This window comes from Ochotona curzoniae, unplaced genomic scaffold (assembly GCF_017591425.1).
Source record: "Ochotona curzoniae isolate NIBS_2020 unplaced genomic scaffold, NIBS_Ocur_1.0 contig_883, whole genome shotgun sequence".
NCBI classification, from domain to species: domain Eukaryota; kingdom Metazoa; phylum Chordata; class Mammalia; order Lagomorpha; family Ochotonidae; genus Ochotona; species Ochotona curzoniae.
In genome coordinates this window covers 9,287,717-9,302,172 of record NW_024466599.1, presented here as the reverse complement: position 1 = coordinate 9,302,172, position 14,456 = coordinate 9,287,717, and the positions used below count along the sequence as shown (strand labels likewise).

Sequence of the window (14,456 nt, the reverse complement as noted above, 5' to 3'; positions counted from 1 at the left end):
CTCTGTAAATCTGCCTCTCCAATAAAAATAAATACATCTTTTTAGCTTTTTTTTTTCACTTGAAATGTAATAGGCTTTAGGAGAGTAATTTTTTTTACTGATTTTTTTTTTTTCCCTAAAAAGTGCTTTAACTGGATCCAGTATTACCGAGTGGTGTAAAGCGATATTCTTTCCATGTCAGTGAGCTTTTTTTTTTTTTTTCGCTATTCATTTTCCTCTAAACTTAAAATACTCTGACCAGTAATTTTGGAGCATGTGATTCTTAAGTAGATTGTAACATCTTATGGATGCATTGTCTCAGGAAAATACTGCCTGTAATTATTTTTAATCATGCAATGTCTTTGCCTGCTGAAATTTAATTAATATGTAAATACTTGTCTGTATCAGCAGCATATCTATGTTGCATTATATTCAGTTAACATATAAGTAACCCAGTGATATACTTGTCCCAATTTGTGATATAGGAAAGCCTTTTAAATATTGTATTTGAAATAAAAATTCTGTTAAATCAAATTCATATTTTACCTTATTTGAGAAATGTTTGGACCTCTGTGTATACCCATTGCTTAAGATATTTAAATGCGATACATAGAAAGTGTGGGGGAAGAAGTTTATGCCATGTGAATGCAGGGACCGCATCACAGTGCTGACTACCCCCTGATTAGGAAAGGTGGTAGTGTGGTGTGCTGGAAGCCACATGTGTCCTCATACCTGCTCACTGAGTTGCCTTTGAAAAGTCTCTGAAATTCATCATGATTAAGCAGCTGAAGAATCTCGGCACAAAGGGAGCTGTTTAGGCTGTGTCCCAGGTTGTTGGAGTGTCAGCGTTTGGTTCTCGGCTCTGGTCCTGGACGTCAGCTTCGTGCCACTGTGGATGCTGGATGGCAGTCATTGGATTCCCGCCACCCGCCTGGGAGACATGGAGTGCCTCCTGACTCCGATTCAGCCCTTACCTAGCTGGATCTGTTGCAAGAGTTTCATAAGTGAGCCACTTCATTCTGCATGCCTCCAAAGAGGTGGCGATGGTGGAAGCAGAGGACATAAAGGAATAGCTGTGCAGCCAGGGCTTTAGAGATGCTAATGTCATTTGTATCTTGTTTTCTGGCTCAGTAAATAAGATTTTAAAAAACTGATAAGTGAACCAAGTAGAAAACTGTAGCAGAGAATTGCTATGACTTTAAGGATGCTTTCCCTTCCGACGCTGATGCTGGAGTTCCAGTCCCAGTGATTAGAGTACTGTAAGTAGACATGTGGCCAGCTTTGCTTCGTCCTTCGGTGTCTGTGAAGACTTTGTTCTTGCTCTTTGCAGAAGAACACTGAAATCAAGGAAATATGTTTCTGTTTGTTTGTTACATAAAATATATTTAAAGAGCAGCAACAGTCAGATGAAGAGATACAAGGGGAGAGTGCTGGTGGGATCTGCTGTGCAGGTCTTCTGTCTGCATGAGATTGCGTGCAGCATCCCCCTGTCAGTGCTTGAGTTCTTGTCTGCCTTCTGGAAGCCTCCTTGCTTTCATCTCTCTAGAACACCTGCAGCACCCTGTCCATTAGACTTTTAGGGAGTCCTCACTGCACAAGCCTGATGGCGTTGTGTACAGAAATGTCAAAATGTGATCTCACTAAAAGGGTGGGAGCTAAGGCTGATGGCTTGAAAGGGGAGACCCAGCAAGCCTGTCTACAAATTCCTCTTGACTTTCATCCCAGTTAGGGACCAGTACCCTTTCTGAAATGAGGGTGTTACTATCTGTCGGGCAAGTTAGGTCAGATAATTTTGGCCAGCTGTAAGATAGAAAACCAGAGGAAAGAGCAGAATACAGTTTGAGTTTCTATGCCTTCTCTCAGCAAAGAGAAATTCTGGTATCTACCTGTTTTAACGAGGAAAAGAAGCCAATAGAAGTTGAAAGACATAGGAGAAGGAGGGGTGTGTGTGTGCAAAAGAGGGTGATTTTTACCTTAAAACTTTTTAGAAAGACTTTTAAGAAAGATTTATTTATTTTTATTTGTAAGGTACATTTTGCAGAAAGAGAAGGAGAGACAGAGAGATGGTTGGTCTTCCCATGCACTGATTCACTCGCCAGACGACTTGAAATGGTCAAAGCTGAGCTAATCCGAAGCTGGGAGCCGGGAGCTTCTTCCACGTCTTGAACAAGGGTGGGTCCCAGGGACTTGGACCATTCTTTGCTACTTTCCTAGGCCATTGTAAAGAGCTGGGTCGGATGTGGAGCAGCAGGAAAATCCATTGGTGCTGACATTCAAAGAAGTCCGTGCCCATATAGGATGTTGGTGCCACAGGCTGGAGCTTGCTGCCCGCTGTTTGCTGGGCCCTGTTTTAAACTTTGTGTTCTTCTAGTCTTTCAGGAAATATAAAAGACCATTGGAGTTAGGAGCCAGAAACTGTAGACAGTAATACACAGTATAACAAATAGTCACATGCATCCCTCTTGTTAATGTCAGTTAGTCACCCATTATCCTTGTTTTTCTTTGGATGTTGCTCTTACACTCTACTCTTCTCTCAAAATGCTAGCAGCACGTTGTGTATCACAGTCCAACTTGCATGATGTGCATTTTCTAGATAATTCTTTTCCTATTTGTATTTTTGGGTGCAGAATCAGTATCTTTGTGTTCCCTCTTTAAAAATGTCGTTTTTCCCTATCGCTCTGTTGCGTGTGTGAATGATTGCTGTGTGGTTAAGAATATTTCTCTGTTGGCTGGTGATCATGAGCATCTTTCCATGTGTCTGTTGTCCAGTTGTATTCCAGCCCTTGAAAAATGCATGTTTGTCCTTAAGTCATGTATTTTTTTCCATAAAGATTATTTATTTTTTTTTATTGGAAATGCCGATATACAGGAGAGACAGAGAGGACAATCTTCCATCCGATGATTCACTCCTCAAGTGTCCGCAACACCTGGAGCTACATGGAACTGAAGCCAGGAGCCCAGAGCCTGTTCTGGGTCTTCCATGTGGTTGCAGGGTTCCAAGGCTTTGGGTTGTCCTCCACTGCTTTCCCAGGCCACAAACTGAGAGTTGGATGGGAGGTGGGGTCCTGGTATTAGAACCAGTGCCCATATGGAATTCTGGTGCGTTCAAGGCGAGGACTTTAGCCAATAGGCTACTGCACTTGGCCCCTTAGGCAATTTCCTTTTTTTTTAAAATCCAATTTTACTTCTAATTATTATCATTGTATGATACAGTTCCATAGGCCCTGGGATTTCCCTTAACCCCTCCTCAATTCCTTCCCCCTCACTGAGTTCCCCTATATCATTACTGTAGTATAGTTCTTCATACACAGTCATGTGTCCATCATTGTGGGCATGGACAATGGCAGAGAGTCCAGCATCCTGTTGTCATATAGTAAACAGTTTCATTGGGAGTCCGTCTTTTTCTGGAATTAGAGATGCATACTGCATTGTATCCTCACATCTGGATATGACAGTCTCCATTACACAGCTACTATACATCCCATTAATTGAAAAGCTACAATACAAAATCAACAGGAAGAAAAATAGAAATTTACAATGCCATGAAGTTAAGTAATGTGCTGTTAAACATAATAGTCTCCATTACACAGTTACTATCCATCCCCTTAAATGAAAAGCCACAAAACATAATCAACAACAGAACTAAAAAAAAAATGAACAACACCATGAAGTTAAGTAACATGCTACTGAATGACTAATGTGTTACTGAAGAAATGAAAAAGAAAATCAAGAACCTTTGTGAAGAAAGTGATGCTTCTGTATGATCTGAGTCAGTGAAGGAATTAATCAGAAGAAAGTGTTTTGAAGAGATGAAACTAACAAAATATCAAAATCCATGAGATACAGTTTCTGCTGACCTGTTTTTGGTGAAAATGTTTGTTGGTATCTCCTGTAGGCAGCAAATTGATGGGTTTTGTTTTTAATCCAGTCTACTAATCTATGATGTTTGATTGATGAGTTTAAGCCATTTGCATTCAGGGTTAATATGTGTGGGTTTTAATTTGGTTCTGTCATTTTAGCAGTGGGTTGTTCATTGATTTAGTCTTCTGTTGTGATTTTACTGGGATAGTCTTGTTGAAAAAGCTTGATGCTTGCACAAAAATAGACTTTTGGACCAATGGAACAGAGGTGAGATTCCAAAAGTTAATTTATAGATCTACCCATAACCCATGTTTGATAAATGAGCTAAAATCACTCCCTGGAAAATGGATATCAAACTGTGTTGGAATAATTGCATCTTGTTATGCAGAAGTGTGAAAGATGACCGTGTTGAAAAAAGTGGATATTATTCTGTGAAAGTATGAAAGCTCACTCCCACGATTCAGTTGATATAAACATTAACACAAATTGGATTAGTGATCTAAACCCAACATCTGAAACCACTGAATTCTTCCCTAATTCTGTTGTTTGGAAACCATTAGTGTATAAACTCACATTGGATCAAGTTTTACATTGATGTAATCTGTGAAAAAAAATGGTACATTTTAGTAGTTTTGTATTTGACAGATTTAAAATTTTTATCTTTTATGTGTGTGTGATAGAGAGGAAGGAAAATAGGGAGGGAGGGGAAGAGAGAGAGAGAGAGAGAATATGAATGAATTGGTGAGAATGAGTGGATGTACCTGTGGTGTTGCTCTCCCCAGTATCTGTAGTAGGTGGTGCTGGGCCAGGTCAGACCAGGAACTGAGAAGTCAGTTCTTGTCTCCTGCGTGCATAGTAGAGACCAAGCAACCTGCTGTGTTTCAGCAGGACACTAGATGGGAGTGGAACCAGGCATCCAGCCAGGCACCCCAGGGTGGGCTGCAGATATTCCAAGCGGCAACTTAACTGCTCTGTCCAACACCTTACATATATTTCCCGTTTATGAGTTATTGCATGGACCCAGTGTCATTTTAGTGAGCATGGTGTAAGTACATTGAGTTAAGTCGTCTTTGTAAATCTAATCATTGATACAACTAGGAATCTGGTATTAACTATTTTCGTAAAGTAGATCTTGAATCATCAGTGCAGGCTGGAGTCACTGTTCTGACTCAGAGGTTAGAACTTTAGGGGCACACATCTAGTTATTACAGATGAGAATCGAAAAAATTTGCTTTGGTGTTGTCTTTATTGGAGCAGGTAATACTACAGTATGTATTAAATAGACGAGCTGGCTTGGCTCCTGGTAGTGGACTGCTGGTGGGAGGAAGAGAATCCAAATATTCGAACCTTTTGTTATCACTTCTGTTACACATACCGCTAGAATCTGAGACACTGCTTAATTTCTGAATGGCACATTTGTTTCTGGTTTGTTTCCTGTGTTATTTACAGCAGAATTCAATCTTCAGCGTCCAGAAGAGAACTCTGAACAGTGCCGTTGGAGAACTTATTTCTGACTTGATTTTAGGAATAGTAACTGCCTTCTTGCCTAGCTTCCCATTGAGATTCAGATCAGTTTCTTTGGTGATGGTAGCTGCAGTGTAGTTACACATTTAGGCCTAAGTTATTTTTTTGCTTTTTTTTGTCTTTATTTACAGAAGCATTTTGTCCTGTGACAAATGAGGGAAATAAATAAAGCTTCATGTTAGAGCAGTGTATCACAGGAGGCAGTTAGTGGCAGTGTACTATTTTGTTTTTGCCTTTTGTTTCCATGCCCCCCCCCCAAAAAAAAACAGAAATGATAGAACTTTCTGGAAATCGGTTTTTAAAATAAAATTTCTTTGAAATAAAACACTTATTTTGCTGTGAAAAGTAACTGATGACAAAATTGTTGACTATAATGGAACTTGTATTCATTTCTTTTTTGCTTGACAGATAAAATCAGATTAAATCAGATAAAATCAGCTTAGTTTATTTTTTTTGGAATGAAGCAATATATTTAACTATATTCCAATACAACAAGTCCTAAAATTAAGCAAAAGTAGTATTGTTTTATAAAAAGATAATTCAAAGTTCACAATGTAATTCCTTTTTAAGTGGGTATGTTACATTTAAATTTTAAGGCACCCTAAGCATATTGGGAAGAAAATGGAATAATAAGAAATAAAGTTTACATAGATTCAGTTTTGTATTTATTTGCATTTAGAAATAAAGTTAAATTTTGGAATTAACCAAACTTTACACAGCCCTCAATGTTAATGGGTCATTGTTTTACCTAACTTATTTCATACAGGACTTAAGGTTGTGTTTATAGGGAACAACGTAAACTTTGAAAACTTGGTTTAGAATGATTGTTTTGTAAATATATCCAATAAGAAAGGGAATAAGCGTAACTTTTTTTTAAGATTAAAATTTTTTGCATAAACATTAGTGATTAGGTCTAAAATTAAATCCCATTTGCTAAGGATTTGTTTCATTAGACTAGTAACCTGTCAGTCATGCATATATCTGAGCTTTAATGTATCCTTCAAATGTGCATGAAACTGGTTCTTAATGGACTGGCTGAGTTAAGTCCTGTGAAGACCCCAGTCACGTTCTGCATAATCCATATGAACTAGGGAAATGGTGGAAATATGGCTGGAATTTGTTAATATATTATGTAGAATACTACCTAAAAGTGTTCAGCTATTCTTAAAATTACTTGAGTGTTCTAATTCCATCTCTGTCATTTAGTAGTTTTGTGATGACCGACAAGATAACTTAGGTCTTCTTAGTTTTCTCATTCTACAAGAGAGTGATGATTTACCTGCACTGTAAGACCAAAAGGGCTGAGTTGAGGCTGTTGGATGGCGAACGCCTTGCATGCCATCTGGTCCATGGCATAGCCCAGTATGTTAAGGACCCTTGTTGTGCACTGTTGCTGATGTAGGAATGCAATAATAATACTGTCTCAATATCATTGTTTTGTCAGAGGTAATCAGCACATTTAATGGAAATAGTCCGCCTGTTCTGTGCCTTGAAAATGCAGCAGGTATTCTTTGTTCAGATTTCCGGCTTACCTTATGGAATGCACCTTTGAGCAGAACTTGTTTTTATTGTCTTTTGATAAAAACAGGAATATTTTCCTACCTATTTCTGTTTGGTAAAGATAACAAAATTTTGCAGTTTTCTAATCTATAAATGCTAAGTGTTCTTTTGCTGCAAATTTCATGCCATTCCTAATCATTTTAGTATAAACTTATATCTGTTATGCTCCATGTATAGTGTCTGCTTTACTTACAAGGGTCATAATAACTTTCCAAGTTTCCTTGTGTTTGTGGTATACGTGCGGTCAGCCTGTGTGGTGTACATTGTTTGTGGTATACGTGCGGTCAGCCTGTGTGGTGTACATTGTTTGTGGTATACGTGCGGTCAGCCTGTGTGATATTCCTTGTAGATCGCCTTTACTTTGGATATTTGCCCCATTAATAACTGCAAAGGCTGTCCTGCTGATGGATGGATCGTCACTGCCCCTTCCCTACCTCGTTGGCTTTCTTCTTCTGCTTTCAAATCCATCATTGGTTTAATATATATATTTTTTTAACATGAAGACCAGTCTCTTCACCATCCTAATTTCAAACATATATGAAGTATTACAGTACAAAGTGTATTTCATAAACTCTAATCATGAAAGTATCATTTGCTGGGGTTATGATACTTTCAAGAAAATACTTCTATTGACATTTAGGAATATAAGAGAAACATTTTTTTTTTAAAGATTTATTTTTATTTTTTTTTTTATTGGAAAGGCGGATATACAGAGAGGAGAGACAGAGAGAAAGATCTTCCGTCCGATGATTCACTCCCCAAGTGAGCGCAACGGGCCGATACTATGCCGATCCGAAGCCAGGAGCCTCTTCCGGGTCTCCCACGCGGGTGCAGGGTCTCAAAGCTTTGGGCCGTCCTCGACTGCTTTCCCAGGCCACAGGCAGGGAGCTGGAAGGGAAGCGGGGCTGCCGGGATTAGAACCGGCGCCCGTATGGGATCCCGGGCGTGCAAGGCGAGGACCTTTAACCACTTGCGCCACCGCGCTGGGCCCGAGAAACATTTTTTTAAAAGATTTTTTTTTAAAGATTTATTTTTATTGCAAAGTCTGATATACAGAGAGGAGGAGTGATCGAGAGGAAGATCTTGCGTACGATGATTCACTCCCCAAGTGACTGCAACACCAGGTGCTGTGCTGAACTGAAGCCAGGAGCTAGGATCTTCTTCCAGGTCTCTCACATGGTGCAGGGTCCCAAAGCTTTGGGCTGTCCTCCACTGCTCCCAGGCCCCAAGCAGGGAGATGGATGGGAAGTGGAGCTGCCAGGATTGAAACTGGTGCCCATGTGGCATCCTGGCATGTTCAAGACAAGGATTTTAACCTCTATGCTATTCTGCCAGGCCCAAGAGAAACATCTTTTTATTGTAATAGCATAAAAGCAAGACAACTGAAGTTAGTGTTCATCAAAAAATGTTTGGTATAATTCTATATTGAAAATGATTGAGTTTTTATAGATTTCTCAATATTAGAGCTTAAAGAGACCATAGAGGTAGTGTATAAAGTGTTCACTTGGAAGGCTTTTGTGAGACTGATGGCTTATCACAGGTTCGCTTCTCTTAATCTCCCAATTTGGCTGTATTATCCTGCTGTGTTTACCTCACTTTGCATTTCTGATATGCTCAGTTACATCCAATCAGCCCCTCTTCTCCCCACGCCCATAGGTTTTCTTTTTCTGTCTGGTAATTTTCACCCTGCAGAACATTCCTCCACTCTTTAGTACTGTATTATCCAATATTGTAGACTCAAAGTTTAATGCAGTTAAAATTTACTTTTATAATATCAGTAGTTATATTTCAGTTGCTAACTGTGTGTACATGTAGCTGGTAGTTGCTGGAGAGCACAGATGTCGGCCCTTTTTGTGACGCCAGAGAGTACTCACAGGCAGCACTGCTCAGACGTTGTAACCTGTTTGGACAGGGCACCACTTCTCTTGGCATTAGGAGTTATACAGGGGCGGTTTTCTAGTGTAGCGGGCAGGGCCGACCTCTGCAGTGCCACCGTTTCCAGAGTCCCAGCTGCTCCGCTTGTGATCCAGCTCCCTGCTGGTGTGTCTGGGACAGCAGCAGGGCATGACCGAAACGCTCAAGGCCCTGTGCCCACGTGGGAGCTCTGGCTGCGGCTCTCGGCTCTCAGGCTGTGGGGGCCGTTTGTGCAGTGAAGCGGTGGACTGACGGCTTGCTCTGTCTCTTCCTCTGTATGTAACTGCCTTTCAAATAAATAAATTAAATTTTCGAAAAAGGATATATATATATATATATAATACAGTCTCTTGTTAGTTTCATGTGTGTGAATGAACACATACTTACTTAAATTTCTTGTGAAATTCAGTACTTGCAGTTTCCCTTTCTTTCTGAAACATGTTATAATTTAGAGGAAACCAGTGATAAATTATTTCTCATTTATATGCTATCTAAGATCATGGAGTACTTCAGATTTTGTCTAGTGAATCTGTAGATTTGCTTTTTTGCGTAGTATTCCTTGTGTGGCTAATCATTGAGATATCATGTATTCAAAATAATAATATTTTCTTTCCTTTGTTTCCTCCAATTTAAGTCGTAGTGGTGACACCTTGACCATCATTCCTTGGCATGAACGTCGACACCGAGCTAAAGATTGGTGTGAGGAGCTGGAGTGCAGGTCAGTGGCCCCAGGCTGCAGCGGGCTCTCTGTGGCTGGGCGCAGTGAGAGCCATGCGTGCGCTGTGCTGCTGTATTTGCTGGACTTCCCTGGTTTGGAAAGGGTGCAGGAGGTGTTTAAAAGACACTTCTGACTGAATTAAATATTTTTTAATGGGAAAATGTTAAACACTGCCAAAGCATTGCTTTGAAAGTGATTCTTTTAAAAAAAATACACTATAATTTTTTTGATTTGATTTGTTTGTCTTTATTGGAAAGACCGATCAGATTTATGGAGGAGAGGCAGAGGGAAGGCTCCTCCCTTGTGGGGTGCTGCTTGATGCCGGGTGAGGATTGAGCCACTGGGCTGTCGCGCCGGGCCCTGAGCGATTCTTACTGCAGCTGTTTTCATTCTGAGATGGTCTCTCTCAGTTTTTCGTGCTAACAGCTTAGTGTTTCCTAGGTGGGGTCATAGATGCTGTACCTGCAATTTTGTTCTTGATTCAGTTTAAATTTGTATTTCTGTAAGTGTTTCCTTGGAGTGGAGGTGGAGCCCTCTGGTGCTGCGGAGGAGGGCTGCGGGTGTGGGGTGTGAATGTGCCCGGGAGGAACGCCTCTGAGCCAGGCACAGGCTCTGCTGTCGTCTCCTCCTGTGTTTTCCCTGCTTGGGCCCAGAGGTTTGTGCTGTGTGCCTGTGTGTTCAGTTAGGGCGCCTGTGAATTGAGCTAGGCAGTTCCTGGATTCCTTGCTGTTAGGCGTAGTACAGAATGAAGCAATGAGCTTCATTGATTCATTCAATGAGAATCTGGGCATTTACAGTCGACTTCAGTTGTGCTCCTCGAGTCCCTGTGACTCCTCCTGCTCTGCCCTCGGGCTTTCCTCAGTCCAGGGAATGTCGCAGTGGAACACAGCCTTTTCCCTCAGCCACCTACAATTTCTTAGATCAGTTTCTTTTGTGTTGTTTTTATTCCTTAGGACAGTTGGCTTTCGTAGAAACTCCTCACAATATGTGAGTCTCAGGCTGTTACACGGTGTCCATCGTGCTGAGAGCTCTTTTTCCTTGGGGTGGGCGGGCATTGCAGTGGAGGTGTGCTGTGCAGCTGTCCATATGGTCCTGTCCTACTGCAGCCAGTGGGGTCTGTCCATGTAAACAAGGGCCATTTGCTCTTAGTTTTTTGGACCATTGAGAACAAGATTTCTTAATCGGTTGTGCTTGGAGTTCCTGGTGACCACTTTCCCTGAACTTGGGCTGGCTGGCCCTCACAGGTGTTTCTGAGTTAGTAACTGCAGGACTCCCGAGTGTGTGTGGGGTCTTGAATTTTCCCAGGCGATTTTGATTTTGTTAACAACTTTGATACATTTTAAAAAAAATTATTAATTTTTATTGCAAAGTCAGATATGCAGAGAGGAGGAGTGACAGAAAGATAGATCTTCTGTCTGTTGATTTACTCCCCAAGTGGCCACAATGACTGAAGCTGAGCCGAAGCCAGGAGTCTGGAGTTTCATCTGGGTCTCCCACGCAGGTGCAGAGTCCCAGGGCTTGACTGCTTTTCCAGGCCACAGGCAGGGAGCTGGATGAGAAGTGGGACCTGCCAGGATTACAACCAGTGCCCATGGGGGATCCTAGCGCATTCAAGGCGAGGACTTTAGCCGCTAGGGTATCACACCAGGCCTGGCACAGTTGTTTTAATTTGTTATCCATTAAGTTAGGGGAATCATTTGAAAAATAAATTAAGCACCCTAAAAATTTGTGTTTCTCCTCTAAGTGAGCAATCATGTGCAGGGAAAAGTATACACATATGTAGAAATACACGACCCCCTGTGTCCTTAGCCTGTTCTTACCCTGTCTTTGCTCCTTTCTTTGCCAGCATGGTACATTTTCCACAGCGTACTAGTCGGTCATTCTTGGCTTCCTTTATATGTTTCAGAATTGTTGTCGAGCCGAACTGCCAGGATGAAAGTGAATTCTTGTACACTGCGCAGCCTGCCTTGCTGAGTTACAGGACGGCCTCGCTCACCGTCGAGAGCGTCATGGACTGGTACCAGAGCAGGGCTGCAGAGATAGAACACTATTCCGGACAGGTGAGGGAAAGACGGCTGCGTGGTGATGCAGCGTGCTGTGCTTGACCCTTGGGATTCAGTGCATCTCTTGGCTGCTGACAATGTAATTTGCAAGATTTCTTTATTTTTATTGGAAAGATTTACAGAGAGGAGAGGAAAAAGATTTTTCCATCAGCTAGTTCACTTCATAATGGCTGCAGTGGTTGGAACTGAGCTGATCCGAAGCTGGGAGCCAGGAACTTGGTGTCCCACATGGATGCTGTGCCTAAGGACTTGAGCCACCTTCCACTGTTTTTTACCAGGCCACAAGCAGGGAGCTGGAATGGAAGTCAAACAGCCAGGACTAGAACTGGCACTAATATGGAATGGTGATTCTACAAGGTGGAGGATTAGCCTGTTGAACCATTGGGCTGACTCCTAATCAACATTTTTTTCTTTGTTTTTAGAAGCTTTTGTTGTGGATTTTTGCATAGGAAATAAATATATGAAAGTTATTCAGAATCTAACATGTGAGCTGCAAAGCTGTTTCTGATGCTTTCCTCAACTCTGCTAATTTCTTCCAGTTCTGTACCTTTATGGAAATGCGTAACAGCTGTGTCAGACAGCTAGCTGATAGTACTATTTTTGTGGTATTTGAATACTGATCTTGCTCTGAGACTAATGGAGTGTGTGACTCTGTCCTGTTGCCCATTTTGTTCTGTGCCTTATCGTCCTCATGGGATGAGTTCTTAGACTGTTGTAGCAGAAGCTGCCCGCTGACTGTGGTGCTAAGCAGCAGTTGTCTTCATCTCATTTCAGAGCAGTGACGGAGTGCACTGTCAAGTCTCCTGTAGGGTCCAGCCTGTGATTGCACTTTGCTTTCTAGTTGTATTCTGATTCTGGCTACCTGTCCTGGCATCAGTCTTTCATTAGACAAGAGGACTCACTCCACAGGCTGGAGGGGAAGTAACATGTAACTGTTTCAGTTACTACATGGTATATCTGGCACTGCCAGGTGTTTTCATGGGACAGCTCTCCTGAATTCCTGCTTAATCCTTTTTGTGTGTTTAATATTTGTCAGTTTGAAGATAAAGTACTTTCCGGAATTGATGGCACTGTTCTAGCTCTGACTTTTTCTTTGAAGGTCAAGAGTGTTTGATTGCCTTTCCAGGTTTCTGATGTCTTTAGAGTATAAAGTGAGCAGCTTGGTTGTAGAGCCAGACAAAAGCTATGTCTGTATAAAAGTGGTCATTTACACAAATCTGAATCAAAGCTTGATGTATAAATCTTAAAAAGTGATTTTGCTCAGACTCAGAATTGTTTTAAGACTCAGATTTTTTAGTAAAATTATTTGTACATAAATATAAAATACTTATTTTATTAAACAAAATATAAAATATTAAAATTATTAAATATTTGTTTATTAAATACTTATTTAAATATGAAAATATTTTTAGTAAATATTTTGTATTGCCATGCTTTCTTCCCACCCTGTCACAAGAGTTATGAATTGAATGTTTTATCAGCAGAAATGATTTTCAAAAATCAGTATAACGACTTTATCTGTACTATGTAATGAATGAACTAGATTGATCCACCATACTAGGATATCAAGTCAGTGAGAATAGTTTGAAGAAGATAGGTGATGCTGCTAACAGACTGAGCTGTGTAGTATTGGGAGAAATGCCACAAGTTACTGTCAGGTATAATTATCAACAAAAGAAAGTAAAATATTCCCTTGGTTTTAGCTACATTATTTTAAAAGGCAGGGCAAATTGAAATGAATGAAAAAGAATTTAAGTTCCATGGCGTTCCGTGTTTACAGTTCCGTGATGTTTACAGTTCCGTGCTGTTTACAGTTCCGTGCTGTTTAGGGTTTGAGTTTGACAGGTGTCGTGAGGCTTTTGTGTGGCTTGTGCAGGATAGAGCTGCGCCTTGTGCAAGTCTGGCATTCCGGCCCTTTCCACTCATTCTTGTGATGATACTGTGCACATATTTGGGGCTTCCTTATGGGCAGTTCTCCCTTGAGAACTACCATCTGAGGACAATAGCATCTATCTGGAAATTACCAGTTCATATTGGGTACCTGAAGCCAAGTACTACTCTGGTACTGTAATAACTGGCCTGGGAACAATTGATGGAGTGAGACAAAGAGACACAATTGTCTCAGGCATAGGTTGTCATAGCATGCACCTAGATATCTTTAATATTCCAGAGGCATCATATGACTTACGAAAATTTTGCAAGTGTGTTTAATTACTACCTCTGGCTAATAAGCAGAAAGAACTTTTTTAATAGACCAGTTTTGTTTGAATACTTGGTGTTTTCCTCTGAGATTTTTTCTTATTTTTAAGGGCAGAGTTGCACAGAGAAAATAAATATAGATAGATCTTGCATTCACTGATTTTCTCCCTAAATTGACCCAACAGCCAGAGCTTGGCTGGCTGTAAACTAGGAGACTGGAATTTTCTCTGGATCTTTCATGTAAGTGCAAGGTTCCAAGCACTTGGGGTATCCTCCACTGCACTCCCAGGCCATACCCAGGGAGTGGGAGCAGAAGTGGAGTAGCTGGGACTTGAACCAGCACCCATGTGGAAGGCCAACATCACAGATGGAAGCTTAGTGAGCTATTCTGCAGCACCAAACCCTTCTTGGTGTTTTCTTTGCTGAACATACAGATACAGCATATACTATATTTGTATTTATGTCTAATCTGTCTATTTATTTCAGTGTTAGAGCAACAGAGAAAAGGAGAGAGGTTGCCAAATGCCCTGTAATATCCAGGGATGAGCCAGGCTGGAACCAGGAGCTAGAAAGTGCAACTGTGTCTCCATGTGCATAGCAGAGACTAGGATACTTGAGCCATTGTCTCCTCCTTTAGT

At 41.0% G+C, this 14,456-nt stretch overlaps 1 protein-coding gene across 2 annotated transcripts in view; it reads left to right on the top strand.

Annotated features, from left to right (window-relative positions):
* The window catches only part of NBAS (NBAS subunit of NRZ tethering complex), a 300,840-nt gene that overhangs the window by 99,560 nt on the left and 186,824 nt on the right, over window positions 1-14,456 (top strand). For both annotated transcript variants that reach the window (XM_040992846.1, XM_040992845.1), the window contains exons 22-23: window positions 9,473-9,556; window positions 11,463-11,616. In XM_040992846.1, coding sequence (XP_040848780.1) covers window positions 9,473-9,556; window positions 11,463-11,616 — 238 coding nt within the window. The remainder of the gene's footprint in view (window positions 1-9,472; window positions 9,557-11,462; window positions 11,617-14,456) is intronic.